The following is an 18,833-nucleotide window of genomic DNA, read 5'->3' on the forward strand; positions in this document are numbered from 1 at the left end:
ACAGGGTTACCTATACTGCTTCCCCAAAACTAGGTCTTAGGTTTAATGCCAATAATCCAGCCCAGTGGCCCAGGCCAGCCTAGATATGTGGGGCGGGGATTCCCACCCCCCACATGATGAACTCTGTTTGTGCGTGCCCACAGAGAGGGCTCTGAGTCCCACCTCCGGCACCCGTGCCATAGGTTCGCCATCACGGGTTTAGAAACATAGACAGCTAGGTTACTAGCTGGTAAGGATGGAAGGCAGCATCTCAGAAAAAGACGGTAGTATGGTCAGTTGAGGTGCAGCAGACCAGAAAATTGCATGCCTCCATGTTAGAATATAGTCCTGGACAAATATAAAAATTATAATTCATTTTTACGCACTGCCTTTGGGCATTATTAAACAAGGTAAAGTAAGGTAAAGTTTCCCCTTCAGTTGCATCTGACCCTGGGGTACCACTGCAAGCAGTGATTTTATAGGCAAGCTGTTTTTGTGGGGTAGTTTGCCATTGCTTTCCCCGGCTATTCTTTACCCCCTAGCTATGAGCTAGGTACTCATTTACCAACCAAGGAATGGATGGATGGCGGAGTTAACCATGAGCCAGCTGCCAGGATATTTGACCCACAGGGGGCTCGAACTCCTGACCGTGGGAGTGGCAGTGCAAGCACTTAACCACTATGCCACGCGGCTCTTCATTAAACATGGTACTTTGATACAAGTGCGATTATAATTCATAGTTCACTGAACGACTTGCATCAGTATGGGGGAGGTGGAGAGCAGGGCTGGGCACTAGGACCCAAGCGAGCATTCTACACAAAAGAAGGTCCGGCGTGTTGAGTTCTGTGGCGGAGGAATATACATCTCTACTAACACCTTTTTCTGAGTCAGATTATAGTACTTAAAGAGCTTTCCACGCTTCCAGAGTTCTGGTTTCCAAAGAGCTGGTTAAGAGCCCTGAATGCCTTGGGATCAGGACCGCTGGAGGAACACATGCTCCAATTTGAACCCCGCCTAGGGCTCGAGGCCCTACACCAGTGGTGGCGAACCTTTGGCACTCCAGATGTTATGGACTACAATTCCCATCAGCCCCTGCCAGCATGGCCAATTGGCCATGCTGGCAGGGGCTGATGGGAATTGTAGTCCATAACATCTGGAGTGCCAAAGGTTCACCACCACGGCCCTACACTCTATCCTCTTGACTTCAGATGCAAGAGGATGGCTGCAAGGCACTAGACCTCTTTGCTGGTGGCGCTCGGCACATGGGATTCCCACACACACCCCTTCAGAAGGCGCCTGCTTTTATTGAACTCCAGATGCCAGTGTAAACGATTACTAATTCTCCAGATGATTCCTCATGTGTAACCGGCTGTCTTCATGTATCATCAGTATTTTACAGTTCCATGGGGTCTGCAAGGCTGAGGGACTTGGAAATATTTAGTCTGAAAAAGGGGAGGTGGCGGGGGGGGAGGGGGGGCGGGATAACATTGCTCTCTTCAAGTGTTTGAAAGGCTGTCTCCTAGAGGAGGTCAGGGAGCTGTTTCTGCTGGCAGCAAAAGAGAGAACCGGTGATAATGGGTATAAATCGCAAGCGGAAAGGCGCAGGCTGCACGCGAGGAAGAAATTTTTAGCCGTTTTGTTTCGTTCAAAAGGTTTTTTTTATCATGCCTTTCTGCATGGATAGGACCCTCAAGGTTGCGAGCAGTTAATCATTCAAAATCAACTTGTGTATTCATCTGTCCATCCAAAACTTTCCCTGGGGAGGAAATAGTACAGTTTTGGTGCCACACTGAAAAATGCCCTGTCTCAGTTTGCAACATATCTAGCCTCAAATTATGGTTTGCTACATATCTAGCCATGCTGAAAAATGCCCCGTTTTCAGTTTGCTACACATCTGGCCTCAATTGAGGGTTTGCTACATACCGTGTTTCCCCGAAAATAAGGCAGGGTCTTATATTAATTTTTGCTCCAAAAGATGCGTTAGGGTTTATTTTCAGGGGATGTGTTATTTTCTCCCCCATGATTTTGCCCCCCCCCCCCATGTGACCAGATCAGCTGTGCCGGGGAATCTGTAACGAGGGCTTATTTTTGGAATAGGGCTTATATTTCAAGCATCCTCCAAAAATCCCCAAAAGATCAAGCTAGGGCTTATTTTCGGGGTAGGTCTTATTTTCAGGGAAACAGGGTTCTAGCCCTGCTGAAAAATGCCCTGTTTCAGTTTGCTACATATCTAACTGCATCTAGATTACCGTAGTGGTAGGTTCATATGAGGATAGGTGATGCTCAAGGTATATTAGAACATAAGAACATAAGGAAGAGCCTTGCTGGATCAGACCGGAGTCCATCTAGTCCAGCACTCTGCTACTTGCAGTGGCCCACCAGGTGCCTTTGGGAGCTCACAGGCAGGATGTGAAAGCAATGGCCTTAAGAACATACGAAAGAGCCTGCAGGATCAGACCAGGGTCCATCTAGTCCAGCACTCTGCTACTTGCAGTGGCCCACCAGGTGCCTTTGGGAGCTCACAGGCAGGAGGTGAAAGCAATGGCCTTAAGAACATACGAAAGAGCCTGCAGGATCAGACCAGAGTCCATCTAGTCCAGCACTCTGCTGCTCACAGTGTCCCACCAGGTGCCTTTGGGAGCTCACAGGCAGGAGGTGAAAGCAATGGCCTTAAGAACATAAGAAAGAGCCTTGCTGGATCAGACCAGAGTCCATCTAGTCCAGCACTCTGCTACTTGCAGTGGCCCACCAGGTGCCTTTGGGAGCTCACAGGCAGGATGTGAAAGCAATGGCCTTAAGAACATACGAAAGAACCTGCAGGATCAGACCAGAGTCCATCTAGTCCAGCACTCTGCTACTTGCAGTGGCCCACCAGGTGCCTTTGGGAGCTCACACGCAGGAGGTGAAAGCAATGGCCTTAAGAACATAAGAAAGAGCCTGCTGGATCAGACCAGAGTCCATCTAGTCCAGCACTCTGCTACTCGCAGTGGCCCACCAGGTGCCTTTGGGAGCTGACATGCAGGAGGTGAAAGCAATGGCCTTAAGAACATAAGAAAGAGCCTTCTGGATCAGACCAGAGACCATCTAGTCCAGCACTCTGCTACTCACAGTGGCCCAACAGATGCCTTTGGGAGCTCACAGGCAGGATGTGAAAGCAATGGCCTGCTGCTGCTGCTGCTGCCGCCGCCGCCGCCGAGCACCTGGTCTGCTAAGGCATTTGCAACCTCAGATCAAGGAGGATCAAGATTGGCAGCCATAGATCGACTTCTCCTCCATATTGGTCCTAAGCTAGATATTTATGTCTCGCCCTTACTTCAGAGAGAGTTGTGAGTTGTCCCCTCCCTCCTTACATGAGATGTCTTCTGCCTGTGTAAAGTGTACTTGAGAATCCAGACCCCAAATTGGGTAAATGGGTAACTGAGCTGCGTTAGACTAATTGTGCAACTTTGCGTACGACACGATTTCCCCGTACCTGGTTCCCACCACAGTCTTCCGTCAAGACATGTTTTCGAGTCCATACGTGTTTGATTGTTTCAGTGTAATGATCTGTATTGAAATTATTCGTGGAAAATGATCTTTTAAAGATGCTCATAATAAGAGAAATTATCCTTCATTAGATGCTGACAGTTTTTCTGACTAGTGTAATTATGATGGGGGGGGGGGGCAATCTTGGCTAGCTGTGTTCTGCTGTGTTACAATTATGGAAATGAAGGAGTGATAAGAATAGAAGCGGAGTGGGAGGGTCAGGTTTTATAGAAGGGAGAAAATGGGGGCGGGGATTGGGATGATAGCAAGGTTTCTAAAAATGAATGGTTCTTCACCGTGCCTTTCATCAGCTGTGGGTTAAATTCCCCATCACTGCTACTAAGAATAAACCAGAGCTGTGTGTGCATTATAATTTGTGTGACTGAAAGGATGTTTTGTTTGGGCCTGGGTTTATATAAGGAAAGGGACTGTATTACTACAAGTCTTTGCTGATAGGTAAGTTACGGCGTGTCTGCTGCTGGGTGTTAAATATATGCTCGGGCGCATGGCTGATAGTGAAATATTTGGGCTGGGGTTCAGAGAGCCCTGGCGTGATCAAAGGGAGCAGTGTCTTTCTAGTGACTTCTGGATGGCTCTGTCCAAAGCAGTTGGTTGTATGGCATTGGGGTGGGACCCTTGCCCAGATAGCCCTGGCTATGCTGATCTCGCCAGATCTCAGTAGCTAAACAGGGTCAGCCCTGGTTAGTATTTGGATGGCCAACCTCATAAGAACATAAGAACAAGCCAGCTGGATCAGACCAGAGTCCATCTAGTCCAGCACTCTGCTACTCGCAGTGGCCCACCAGGTGCCTTTGGGAGCTCACATGCAGGGTGTGAAAGCAATGGCCTTCTGCTGCTGTTGCTCCCGAGCACCTGGACTGCTAAGGCATTTGCAATCTCAGATCAAAGAGGATCAAGATTGGTATCCATAAATCGACTTCTCCTCCATAAAACTGTCCAAGTCCCTTATAAGGCTGTCCAGGTTAGTGGCCATCACCACCTCCTGTGGCATCATATTCCAAACACCAATCACACGTTGCGTGAAGAAGTGTTTCCTTTTATTAGTCCTAATTCTTCCCCCCAGCATTTTCAATGTATGCCCCCTAGTATTGTGAGAAAGAGAGAAAAATTTCCCTCTGTCAACATTTTCTATCCCATGCATAATTTTATAGACTTCAATCATATCCCCCCTCAGACGTCTCCTCTCCAAACTAAAGAATCCCAAATGCTGCAGCCTCTCCTCATAAGGGAGGAGGTGCTCCAGTCCCTCAATCATCCTCGTTGCCCTTCTCTGCACTTTTTCTATCTCTTCAATATCCTTTTTGAGATGTGGCGACCAGAACAGAACCTCCGAGGATCATGAGGTGAGGCAGGTAGTGGCAAACCACTTCTGAACGTCGCTTGCCTTGAAAACCCTACGGTAGTGGTGGCAAACCTATGGCACTCCAGATGTTCATGGACTACAATTCCCATCAGCCCCTGCCAGCATGGCCAATTGGGAATTGTAGTCCATGAACATCTGGAGTACCATAGGTTCACCACCATGGCGGCCTACGGAGTCACCATTAGTCAGCTATTACTTGACAGCACACACACACACGAACATAGATATTTTAGTGTCCATTTTACACAACCACTGTCTGCAAAGGCAATGACCAACATTAATTAAAAACAGGGGAGCTGGAACAAGTTGTCTGAGTCGCCTGGATGCAGCATCCGGTTGCCTGCGGCGTTCTCACATTTATCAGGTTTCTGCTGTATCCACCTTCGACAATCTGCCTATTAGGGTCGCAGAGGCAGACATTGAGAGGGGATGAGAGCGTGACCTATTTTGAGCTAATTATTATCAGCAGAAACTGAGAAGTGTCAGAATCACCAGCAATTCCCCATTGGCTCCCAATTGCTCATTTCTTGAGGCAGGGCTGCTGAGGTAACTATGACGGAACGCAAACCTGAGCTGGCTGTTGGCAGCCGACCAAGGAATACCTCGAGACAGAAATGGGTTAATTGCACAAATAGCACAACCAGCCTAGTGGCAGGACCCACAGAACACCTGCCTCCACCAGCTGTCCAATTGCTTGTCATATCCACTTGGGTGCCATTTTAGAAACACATCTTACCTGGAATAGTTGGTTAAACACCAATATCTATGCAGGAAGAGCTACAATTCAGTTTGATTTTTGAAAAAAGTTTAGCTACACTTCATTGTCAGTGGAAGTTCTTTTATACCTGTCATTGGCCACAGATGATGGTTCAGTTTCGAATGCCCCAGAACAAATTTGCACAGTCTTTTTTTGGATGCAACGCAAGCGGGAACGGAGTGTGTATTTTGCCGTCAAGTCACAATTGACTTATGGCGACCCAGTAGGGTTTTCAAGGCAAAGAGTCCTGCAGGGCCTCTAGAACGTGAGTTATTTCGTCTGGCATTTGATTGAGGTTGGCTTCCTCCCATTTCCTCTCAGTCTGTCATCTGTATTTGTACCATTGCTGGACTCTCCTGGGAGGGTGGAACTACAAGAGGATATTGTTTCAGTCGCTTGTTTTTTCTTTTAGACTGTGTGTTTTAGCTGTTAATAGTTAGTCGTTTTATTAAGTCAACTAGTATTTTAGATGAAATTGTATATTTTTGTATTCTTCATTGTGAGCCACTCTGAGATGACTTGGAAGAGCTGCATATACATTGAATTAAAAATAATAATAAAAGGAGTTCAGAAATGGCTTGCCATTGGTCGCCTCTTATTATTTATTTATTTATTTACACACTTACACACACACACACACACACACACACACACACACACACACACACACCGCCCTCCCCAAAGGCTCAGGGCGGTGTCCATCAATGATAAAACAATTTAAAATATCATAATATAAAATAATACATAAAATAATACATAAAATAATACATCTTGTGTTCCTTGGAGGTCTGCCATCCCAATACTAGCCAGGGCCGAGGCTGAGAGTGTGGGACAGGCCTGAGGTGACCCAGCAAATTTTCATGGCACAGTGGGGATTCAAACCTGCGCTTCCCAGAATCCTAGTCCAAATCCTTAACCACTGCGCCACCTAGGCAAATAAAACTGCCTCCTGTGACGGACAGGCGACGGTCCCACCCCTGAAGGGAAAAGCAGCTACTCAGCTGAGCCTGTAGGTGTTGATGCTCCGTCTTCCAACCAATCACCTTTCAGAAGGGAGATGCAATTTTGGCGGGGAAAAAAGGGAGCTCAGCTGTCCCTCAGGGAAAGAGAAATGACCGCTCAGGTCTGGCTGAGGAAGAGGAGCAGGCAGATTGAATAGGCAAATTGAAGGTCCACTCTGCCTGGCAGTGTGGCTGAGAGAAAAAACTGTGGCTAGCCAGCCAAAGCCTGTTTGTGTCTGAAAGCACTGCAGAAAAGTCTGACCACTCTCTGCAGTCATCGCTAGTTCAAGTTTAAATGCTCTAGCCGGGTTTCTCTTCTTTGTCCACCTGGAAACCTGCCCTGCCGATTTGTTCCTTTAAGCCAACCCGTGGATAAATAAACCTTAGCTGGTTTTACGCTAATCCCGCCTCAGTTATGTCCGGTATCTCCTTCTGTGCCACAAAATTTACCTCACGGCACTGAACCCAAAGCCTCCTACACACTCGCCATTTTAGAGCCCCCGGTAACTGAGGAGAACGTTTATCGTTTGAAAGAAACCTAGATCCCAGAAATCATCGGAGGCTGTGTGTGTGTGTCCTCTTGGTTGGTAAAAAAAAAAAAAGACTTAACACAAAATCCCTTTTTTGATGCCTCTTGGACTTTGGTTAATGGAGAGAGAGAACGTTTTAGCAGACCCACCGTGAAGTATTTGGGCACTGTCTGAGGGGCCTCTGTGCATCTCCCGTGAACCAATATAGGGCAGGAGATGAGATGGGGAAAACAGTACACAGATTAAATGGCTTTCCCATCTTTTTCTGGCCCCAGTCCCAGACACAAGTCTCTTCTCCTGCTATTTAGTTGTGTTTTGGGGTTTTTTTTAAAGCTTTTTTACCTTGACTCGGTAATCCATTTGGAAGAGAAAAGTCTGGAGGATTGTTAAATATTTATTTTAATTCTCAGTAAAGCCACGGGCGGGCATGTTCCTGCTCTCACCTGGATTCTTATTGCTTTCTCAAAGAACAGAACCAAACAACAAACAGGAGTCTTCCGTTGTGTTAGACTCGAGTTTTGCAGGAGTTGTAAACACTGTGAAAATGGGAAAAGGTAGCACATATGTCCAATTCTTCAAATGCTAGGAAAGAAGAGCATGCGGCTTGCAGTGCTAATTCAGAGCTGCATACGGACCTTTTAATACTTTTATTTATCAGGATAATTGAAGTGCTGCAATCAAAGGCTATATTTAGGGGCTTTGATTTTGTGATTCTGTTTGCTTGGTTTGCATCTGCTTGCAAGCGGCATTGCGAGACTGCAGCAGTCGCTTGGTGAATGCTAAATTTCTAGCTGAAGGTGCCTTATGAGGTGTGTATGTGAGGGGTCCTTAAATGAAATAAATGTTGCAAATAGAAACAAAATAACATGCACACTTAGATGGGTGGTCTGTTGTCTAATTCCATGAAAAGTATTTGTACTTCTAAGTATGTGTACCTCTGTTTCTTTACACCACTTTTATTTATTCTGCACGTTCCCCCTCAATTGGGGACATAAGTGACTTCTTTTCCCTTACTCCATTTTATCTGTACAATAACCCTTTAAGGTGGGTTAAGCTGAGTGTGTGTGGCTGGCCCAAGGATACCGTGTGTGTATGTGTATTGTCTGAAGCCTTGAAAACTTGACTGGCGCACACACACAGAATGTTTATGTATATTTGTCCCTATGATTCTGGACATTTTAAATTCAATTTTTCAAACGTAAATAAAATGTTAGCGTGTTTCACACTAACCTGATGGCCCCTTAGGAAAGCATTAGTCCTGCTTATTTAGTCTGAACTAGTGTTGATGTATATCTCTGTACTGGGAGCAGATTTGAAGGCAAGGGTGGTATGGTTTAGCAGTGGACTAGGCTCTGGAAGACCCAGGTTTGAATTCTCTGTTGCAAAGCTCACTAGGTGATGGGGGTGCTAATCACATTTTTTTCTGCCTAGTCCACCTCAAAGGGTGGTTGGGAAGGTTGTGTGCGCCAGCCTAAGTTCTTTGTGGGAAGGGCGGGATAAAAATGCTGGATAAGAGGAGGTCGCATGGGCTGATGGGAGAGTCAACACTTTTGACTGTCTGTCTAGCTCAGTGATGGCGAACCTTTTCGAGACCTAGTGCCCAAATTGCAACCCAAAACCCACTTATTTATCGCAAAGTGCCAATGTGGCAGTTTAAGCTAAATAACGCCCTCGAAAAGGGGCCAGCCTGCTGTAGCCTCCCGCTAGTCCCACACGCACCACTCTGCACCTCTGTAGCATCTCTGCCCCCCCCCCCCCCCCCCGCCCGGCAGCAGCCACCAGGAGCACAGACACCAGGCCTGCCAGCCGAGTCCTCCCTGCTCACTGAGGTGCACGCACATCAAGTCCAGCGGCCCAGGCCAGCCTAGATGTGTGTGGGGCGATTTCCCCCCCCCCCACATGACAAACTCTGTGTGCGCCATGCCCACAGAGAGGGCTCTGAGTGCCACCTCTGGCACCTGTGCCATAGGTTCACCATCACTGGTCTATCTGAAGGGCATACCATGAGGACACACAGAAATGTGAGAAGGAAACTCTTTAGCTGCTCTTGGACCAGTGGAGGAGAAATCCTCCCCTCCCCACTCTTACAATGGTCATTTCCTGCTTGATTTTCCTGGTGGCCATTTCTGAAGTGGGGGCTGGGTTCCTTGGGCCAGCTGTGGCCTTAAAAACTAGCAGCAGAACCCAAAACATCTGGGCAGAAGTAAAAATGTTTCTGTATTCTTTCCCAGCCCTTTTTGCTGCTTAAGAGACCCAGCGTAAAGAAAGGCGCAGCAACAGGCAGCTTGTGCTTGAGCTGTGGCCCAGTGGAACAGAAGCTGGGAAAAAAACCTGGGGTTCTTGCAGAATGAATCGCTGCTCGTTTAAATAAATGCTTTGCATCTGTTTGGATTTCAGTCCTGCCAAATCTTTGGAATGTGGAGAGTGAATTTAGCCTCCCTGAACAAAAGCAAGTAGAAAATAATGAGGAACTGGCCAGCTCCTATGAGAGAAAGCTGATCGAGGTGAGAATTTTTTACTCTGTGAAAAAGCAATGTGAATTGTATATCATGTCTTCGCTTGGGCGGCTGAGAAATTTTGCAGCCCTGTTGCAGATGTTTGTTCGCCACTGCGAAAGTTCTGTCCAAGGCAAGAGCAGTGGTGGGATCCAAAATTTTAGTAACAGGTTCCCATGGTGGTGGGATTCAAACTGTGGCGCAGCGCCAATGGGGCTGGGCGGGGCACGACAGGGACGTGGCTGGGCATTCCGGGGGTGGGGCAAGGACGCAGACGCTGCGCCAGTCCTTGGGCGGGTAACAAATGCACGCAGGCCCAGGCTGCCACGCACACCGGTGCACCTCCTGCTAGATTGCTTCAAGTTCTGCACGCTACTGCTGAGAGGAGGGGCATAACTAAGGCAAAAATCACGTGGCAAAATCACCGATTAGTAACCCCCTCTCGGCACACACAAATAATTAGTAACCTACTCTCGGGAACCTGTGAGAACCTGCTGGATCCCACCTCTGGGCAAGAGTTATACCCATCTTAAGTGGACTGACGTCAACAGACTTAGGGGTTGTACTGGAAAAAAAGGTGTCTTAAAACACACAGAAAGCATGACGGTCAAATTCTGAATCAGCCACTGCAGGGCACAAAATTGAATTCCGTTCATGTGGAGGTGATTCTAAATCTGGGGTGCTGTGTGGTGGTTTCCGGGCTGTATGGCCGTGTTCTAGCAGCCGTGTTCAGATCCTCTGAAGATGCCAGCCACAGATGCAGGCGAAACGTCAGGAGAGAACACGGCCATACAGCCCGGAAACCACACAGCACCCCAGTGATTCTGGCCGTGAAAGCCTTCGACAATACATTGATTCTAAATCTCTTGCCTGCCCAGATACTGGGGACCTTAAATTTGACTGGTGAACTGGCAGGGTGGATTCTGTTAAAAATTCAGACTCGTCAGTGTGAGTGAGCCATTAAGCGCTTGGAAACAGCCTCCACCTTATCTTTGTTTTTCTATTCATTAGTCTTTTTTCTTCTTCTTACCTTGTCTTTTTAAAATCTCTTTTATTGTTATTACTGTTACATTTGGTCAAGCGCACTTATTATTTGTTCTTTTTAATTTCCTTTTTCCCCCCTTGTAATACTTTGTCGATAAAATAAAAATTATTTGGAAAAAAAAAGAAAGAAGCCCCTCCCATCAGAAGTAAAAAAAAAAAGGCTAGCAACCTTTACTTCCTGCAGGGAGGAGTTACTTCCTGTTAGTCAAGGCTGTCCCATTGAACCACCACTGAAAAGGGAAATTTACACTATGTGAAAAAAAAAACTTCATATTCTGTCTGAGGCTCATTCCTCGCCTCTCAGGAAACCCCCCCCCCCCATTTGAAGTAACGACTTCACATGGGGTAAGACACCTTCATACGCTTTCAGCTTACATACTTGTAGTTTAGTTTGCCTCCTAGCCCTCTGCTGGCTTTTCAGCTGCACAAATGGTCCTTTTTCTAAAGTTCTTGGTGTTGAGCGTGCAGAGCAATCGCCTTGTCTCAGTTATGATTTATGGCTCTCTTTCGTCGCTGCTTTGCCTGTCCTACCAAGGTGAGTCCCAGACCAACACAGCCATAAGAATCCGAAACCTTAGAAACGAGTGGCAATTTTTCACTGTTTTGCCTGGCCGGGCTGGCTGAGCTGTTTGTCTTGCCACATGATAGCGCCCATTTACAATCTTCTCCTTTCATCTGCGCGCACAGATATTTTTAAACAGCAGTTGATCATGGCACAAAGAATAGACTTGGCTCCTCGATTGTGGGGCGATTTGTCGTCTGGTGAGAGAGGTGTTGGGTTTGCAGCAAAGGTGGAAGTTTTGGGGAAAGGAACAAAAAATACTGCACTCGAAGCAGGAAAAACTCAGGTCAGTCTAGGTCCATGGTGGCCATGCTGGCAGGGGCTGATGGGAATTGTAGTCCATAACATCTGGAGTGCCAAAGGTTCGCCACCACGGGTCTAGGTAAATGGATTCTACTACGTCCTAAAAGCAGGTCTCGAACTAATGGTTGTAGTGTGGAATGTTACGTTTGCCACACGGGAGGATGTTGTAACCGGCTGCCACATGATGGCCTTGATATACTGCAGCTGTCAATCCTTGATCAGGGATACCTGGATTTGAAGGCAAAACTCTCCACCCAACAGGTGTCAAGAAACTCTGCCAGCAGTTGAATCCTGGCTTGTTCATGGGCAACGAGCAAACCCAGATTGCTAATGAGCCGACACTGGGATCACCTGTGCAAACTGAGGTCAGGCCAGAAGAAGAAGAAGAGTTTGGATTTATAGCCCCCCCTTTCTCTCCTATAGGAGACTCAAAGGGGCTTACAATCTCCTTGCCCTTCCCCCCTCACAACAAACACCCTGTGAGGTGGGTGGGGCTGAGAGAGCTCCGAAAAGCTGTGACTAGCCCAAGGTCACCCAGCTGGCGTGTGTGGGAGTGCACAGGCTAATCTGAATTCCCCAGATAAGCCTCCACAGCTCAAGCGGCAGAGCTAGGAATCAAACCCGGTTCCTCCAGATAAGAGTACACCTGCTCTTAGCCACTACGCCACTGCTGCTCCCAGGGTCGGCGGTTTGCTGCTCCAACTGTGTAGATAGTGAACGAATCCACCCCCATCTCACCACAAAGGAACTGGAGCTGGTTCACTATGCAAACGTAGATGGCAGTGGGCCAGGAGGCAGGCAGATTAGTTGAGAGCTAGCCAAAACTAGTTGAGAGCTAGCCAAACAAGTGGGTCATCTGCCGTAGCCCTCCGTCAGGCCCGAATCCCGCTAAGCCAAGATTCACCTCCCCAAAGGAACAAGTATTTTTTTGATGCAGCTTCCCTTGTCAATGGTGATTTTGATTCCTCTGAACTGGTTTGGAAGCCAACGTTTGGTCAGAAAACAGGATGCAAATATAGCCAAAGCTTGTACACTCCCACACACGCCAGATTGGTAACCTTGGGCTAGTCACAGTTCTTTGGAGCTCTCTCAGCCCCACCCACCTCACAGGGTGTTTGTTGTGAGGGGGGAAGGGAAAGGAGTTTGTAAGCTCTTTTGAGTCTCCTTACAGGAGAGAAAGGGGGGATATAAATCCAAACTCCTCTTCTTCTGCTGCTCTGCTGCTTCCCTCTCATCAACCTCCTGCTCTGCCTGTCTCGCCCCTTCTCCTTTTATCCAAGGCTGACCCTACTTAAGTTGGAAAAAAACCACAAAAGTGAGCCTATTTGGCTATCCTCCTCCTCCTGCTGCTGCTGCTGCTGCTGCTGCTGCTGCTGCTGCTGCTTCTTCTTCTTCTTCTTCTTCTTCTTCTTCTTCTTCTTCTTCTTCTTCTTCTTCTTCTTCTTCTTCTTCTTCTTCTTCTTCTTCTTCTTCTTCTTCTTCTTCTTCTTCTTCTTCTTCTTCTTCTTCTTCTTCTTCTTCTTCTTCTTCTTCTTCTTCTTCTTCTTCTTCTTCTTCTTCTTCAATATGCTGCTCAAACAGACCCCGTCTTTGCACTCCTGTATTCCGACAGGCATGCGATAGTGTTCGTTTATGAATATTTATGTAAAGATGAGACTCGATTTCTGTCACAAAAATGTTAAATTTGGCATTGAAATGTTTGACAAATTGTGCAGCCTCTCTTCAAATCCTGCTTGTACGAAGCACTTGAGGAAAAAAAAAATATCTACCGAGGTACGTCTTTGACATACTAATCCAAGCTTTGAATGTCCCGGGTAGGATCTTGTCATTTATTTTTAAATATCTCTTTACAACCTTAACATCTTGAGGTCAGGCAGCGGCGGAGAAAAGAAATGATCTTTCCCCAGTGACTGCAGACTCGTGCCTGCCAGCCTGTCCTGTTCCTACTGTAACTGTGTCTCAGGATAAGGAGCGTCCTCAACTCGCAATCCCACCCATGGTGTGATTATTTGCCGCAAGTCCAGTTCAGTGGCAGAATGTTACATTTGGTGGAATGCTGCAGTTAAGGATGGCCAAATAGGCTTACTTTTGTGGTTCTTTTCCAACTTCTGTACTTGGCCGTCACCCTGGCCTGGATAGCTCACGCTACCGTGATCTCGTCAGATCTCAGACGTTAAGAAGGGTCAGCCTTGGATAAAAGGAGAAGGGGCGAGACAGGCAGAGCGGGAGGTTGATGAGAGGGAAGCAGCAGAGCGGAAGAAGAGGAGTTTGGATTTATATCCCCCCTTTCTCTCCTGTAAGGAGACTCAAAGGGGCTCACAATCTCCTTTCCCTTCCTCCACCCCACAACAAACACCCTGCGAGGTGGGTGGGGCTGAGAGAGCTCCGAAGAACTGTGACTAGCCCAAGGTCACCCAGCTGGCATGTGTCGGAATGCACAAGCTAATCTAGTAAACCAATTAAGTCTCCACAGCTCAAGTGGCAGAGCGGGGAATCAAACCCGGGTCTCCAGATTAGGGTGCACCTGCTCTTAACCACTACACCACGCTGGCTCTGGGGAGAAGAAGCTACGAAACAGGAGACTAAAGACAACCTGCGGCCTAGGTCCAGCCCAACTCTACCCGGCACTAACCAGGTGACCAGGCCAGGCAACAGGTAGGCCTACAAGGCCAACGGGAGCGAGGACTAGCCAAAGACCACTTGGGAGGGGGAAGGAGGGATGGCACACCCAGCAACCCTTTGCTGGGAGAAGGGCAAGCTCCACACTTCTAAAACAAAACAAATAAATAAAACGAGTGCAGCTTCATGAATTTATGGTTATGAAAACCAACAGCTGCTTGGATGTGTTTACACCTCCCCCCCCTTACAATTTCTTTTCTATATCTGCTTGCATTTCTAAAAATTACTCATCCCTTCAACATTTCAGCTGTAAATTTGCAAAAGTAAATTTGCAAAATAACCTGGCAGTGCCTTTTTGCAGTCAGCAGGGTAAGACTTCTCTCATAGTTAGTTACATGCAGCTCTAGGGCTGTAGATTTCCTGGTTCCCTCTTCCTCCTCCCCCCCGCCCCCCGAACAATTCTGTCTATCCACTCTGCTGCTGAACACTTTATAATTAACCAAACAAAAATATCTAATCTGCAGCTGTCACAAATGAAGACAGAACAATACGTAAATAGTTGTGAAGTGTGTTAATCGTAATGATATAGGGGAGACCAATAGAGGATCCTGATCCAATCAGGACGTTTACAGCAGTCATTTGAAGGATGGCAACTTCCAGCGCAGTGTAATTACATCAGGACATTTTGGAGTGTGCGTACTGGAATTCAGCAGGCAATCAATTGTGTAATATTTCTCTGAGAAGTCAAGTTCACGCAAACACCAGCTGTCCATGGAAGAAAGAAAATCATAATGGCAGATAATGAGCACTGACTCGCATGTAGAACATAGATAACACACTGTAGTCAGAAGTGGAGGCAGAAGATGCCTTGAAATTAGGAGGTCCAGGTGTCTTGGGAAGAAAGCTGCTCTTTGCCAAGAATGGGGAAAGATGCACTTTGCTGGGAAAGGCCATTCTTTCCAGCTGGCAGAAATAGCATGCCAGGCCTTTGATATGTCAACACCTCTGTATTGGAGGGTACAGGTTTGGTGGGCTGGAGACCCAAGTCTTCGCACCCAGATTGGCTGAAGGTTCCAGGGCATGCATGATGAAGGAGGAGGAGGAGGAGGAGGAAGACAAAGAAGAAGGAGGAGGAGTTCTTATTAGCTTTCCAAGGGGCTTGGACAGATTTATGGAGGAGAAGTCGGATCTATGGCTACCCACCTTGATCCTCCTTGATCTGAGTTTGCAAATGCCTTAGCAGACCAGGTGCTCAGGAGCAGCAGCAGCAGCAGCAGCAGGCCATTGCTTTCACCTCCTGCCTGTGAGCCCCCAAAAGCATCTGGTGGGCCACTGCGAGTAGCAGAGAGCTGGACTAGATGGACTCTGGTCTGATCCAGCAGGCTCTTCCTTATGTTCTTAAGGTCATTGCTTTCACTTCCTGCATGTCAGCTCCCCAAGGCACCTGGTGGGCCACTGCGAGTAGCAGAGTGCTGGACTAAATGGACTCTGGTCTGATCCAGCAGGCTCTTCCTTATGTTCTTAAGGCCATTGCTTTCACCTCCTGCATGTGAGCTCCCAAAGGCATCTGGTGGGCCACTGTGAGTAGCAGAGTGCTGGAGTAGATGGACTCTGGTCTGATCCAGCAGGCTCTTTCTTATGTTCTAAGGAAGAGGAGTTTGGATTTATACCCCACCTTTCTCTCCTGTAAGGAGACTGAAAGTGTCTTACGAGCTCCTTTTTCCTTCCTCTCCCCACAACAGACACCTTGGTGGTGCTAAGTGGAGTTTTGAACGGACTGTGATTGGCCTAGGATCACCCAGCAGGAATGTAGGAGCAGGGAAACAAATCCAGTTTACCAGACAAGAGTCTGCCGCTCATGTGGAGGAGTGGGGAATCAAACCCAGTTCTCCAGATTATCTGCTCTTAACCACTACATCACGCTGCGAGTGGGGGTCTCAAAAGGGGATCTGTTTCTTTGCTCGAGGCTTCGTTCTGGTCTCCCCTCTTCATTGGGAACACTGAGGAGCACAGGTTTTGTCACGAAAGCCAGCATGGCCTAGTGGTTAAGACTGACAGACTCTAATCTGGAGAACTGATTCCCCACTCCTCCACATGAGTGGTGGACACTAATCTGGTAAACCTGATTCACTTTGATTTTCAAAGCCCGATAGGACTTGGGAGCAGCCGACTTAAGGCTCGCTTATTCCCATATGAACCCTGACCTGGATGGCCTGACCTGGCTAGCCTGATCTCATCAGAAACTCTCAGAAACTAATAAACCTTGGTCCTGGCTAGTGCTTTGATGGGAGACCACTGAGGGATGCCAGGGTCGCTATGCTGAGGAAAGAAAGGATAAACCACCTCTTGCCTTGACAAACCACCTCTTGCCTAGTACTTGGATGGGAGACCACTAAGGGATGCCAGGGGCGCTTCACTGAGGAAGAAATGACAAACTACCTCTCGCCTAGTACTTGGATGGGAGACCACCAAGGGATGCCAGGGGCGCTATGCTGAGGAAGAAATGACAGACCACCTCTTGCCTAGTACTTGGATGGGAGATCACCAAGGGATGCCAGGGTCACTATGCTGAGGAAGAAATGACAAACCACCTCTCGCCTAGTACTTGGATGGGAGACCACCAAGGAATGCCAGGGGAGCTATGCTGAGGAAAAAATGACAAACCACCTCTCGCCTAGTACTTGGATGGGAGACCACCAAGGGATGCCAGGGTCACTATGCTGAGGAAAGAAATGACAAACCACCTCTTGCCTTGAAACACCCCCACCCCCCACACACTCTACATATTCATTATCCAAGGGTGTTTTTAGAGCTGAGTATTTCTAATGCTGAATGCTGTCGTTCGACAGGCTGCCTTTTAGGTAGCTTTTGCCGTTATGAGTAGAACGGATGCAGGATGTGTCATCCACTTGTCTTTGTGATGGGAAAATGAGGGTTCTGCTCAGGAACGGCCGACCTTTCTTTGTCACGGCTTCATCCTCTGCGTCTGAGACTACACCGCTTTTGGAGAGTTCAGAGATTTCCTGTGTGAGTTTGCACCCACAGGTTGCAAAACAAAAGGGATGCCTTACCTACAGCTAGTTAATGCCTTTTATTTTTTTTAAAAAAAGAGGATGAAAAATTTAAATGTAGTTCCATCCTCATCGGCTTCTAAGAGATTTTGACTCGTGTACCTGACAGAATCAGTTTAAGGCTTGTTCACCTTTACAGCGTGTACCCCGAAGACCATGTTTCCTGTGGCTGAGATGGCTGTCCCTACCTTTCAACCTCAGAACCCAATTGTTGACTTCCAGGAGCCCCTGACTCTTCCTTCCTGCCTGTTGTGTTGCAGTGGTGTAGTGGTTAAGAGCAGGGGCACTCTAATCTGGAGGAGCCGGGTTTGATTCCCTGCTCTGCTGCTTGAGCTGTGAAGGCTTATCTGGTGAACTAGATTAGCTTGTGAACTCCAACACCTGCCAGCTGGGTGACCTTGGGTTAGTCACAGCTCTGTGGAGCTCTCTTAGCCCCACCCACCTCACAGGGTGTTTGTTGTGGGAGGGGGGAAGGGAAGGGAGATTGTAAACCCCTTTGATTCACCTACAGGAGGGAAAGGGGGGGTATAAATCCAACTCGGGGGATATAAATTCAACTCTCCTCCTCCTCCTCCTCCTCCTCCTCCTCCTCCTATGTTGGAGTGGACAAGCTAATCTGGTCCACCAGATAAGCCCCCACAGCTCAAGCGGCAGAGTGGAGAATCAAACCCGGTTCTCCAGATTACAGGGCACCTGCTCTTAACCACTACACCACAAGGAAGACACATGGCAGCTGGTAATGGGGCAGTTAGTATAGCAGTGGTAGAGCGGACGAGTGAGACTTCCAGGATACCATGGACTACAATTCCCATCAGCCCCTGCCAGCATGGCTAATTGATGGGAATTGTAGTCCATGAACATCTGGAGTGCCATAGGTTCACCACCATGGTGCTAGAGCATAGAGTTGTGGAACCTAACAGTGGTGGTAGTTCCTCCTCCTCCTCCTTTTGGGAACGCAGATTCACCTCTGGCTGCTTACTTTTTTTCTGCCTTGAGTCTCAGCAAGCTCTAGAAAATAGGAAGAAGAGGAAGGAGGAGGAGTTTGAATCTGCACCCCACTTTTCTCTTCCGCAAGGAGACTCAAAGCAGCTTACAAACTCCTTTCCCTTCCTCTCCCCACAACAGTCACCTTATGAGATAGGTGGAGCTGAGAGAGTTTAAAGAGAACTGTGACTACCCCAAGGTCACCCAGCAGGAGCATAGGAGTGGGGAAACAAATCCGGTTCACCAGGTTAAAGTTCACCTGCTCTTAACCCCTACCCACTGCTGGCAGGCGAACAGGAAGAGGAGGCCTACCCGCTTGCCAAAGCTGAAGTCACAGCGCTTATTGAAGTACATATATTTTTTAAAGAAAGGCATAGCACATACTCACGTTGATTACTAGAGCCAAATCCAAAGACAGCGTGTTGTTTTGAACCAAGCCGGTATCAAAAATAGTTTCCAGGTGCTCCTCTTCACCATAAGAAGCAGGTTGCCTTTGGATAACAGAATACTGGCACCTGTGCGATATTTATATCAGAATTAAAGTTTCCGAACGAAAGGTAAGGCACGTTAACGTACAGA

The 18,833-nt window shown here is 47.7% G+C and overlaps 1 protein-coding gene across 1 annotated transcript in view; it reads left to right on the forward strand.

The window, feature by feature from the left end:
- Positions 1-18,833, forward strand: part of SNX29 (sorting nexin 29) — a 127,634-nt gene that overhangs the window by 35,595 nt on the left and 73,206 nt on the right. Inside the window, 1 exon segment of the mRNA XM_048494183.1 lies at positions 9,574-9,680. Within this exon segment, the coding sequence (XP_048350140.1) occupies positions 9,574-9,680 (107 nt within the window).

The sequence above is a fragment of the Sphaerodactylus townsendi genome, linkage group LG04 (assembly GCF_021028975.2).
Source record: "Sphaerodactylus townsendi isolate TG3544 linkage group LG04, MPM_Stown_v2.3, whole genome shotgun sequence".
NCBI lineage: Eukaryota > Metazoa > Chordata > Lepidosauria > Squamata > Sphaerodactylidae > Sphaerodactylus > Sphaerodactylus townsendi.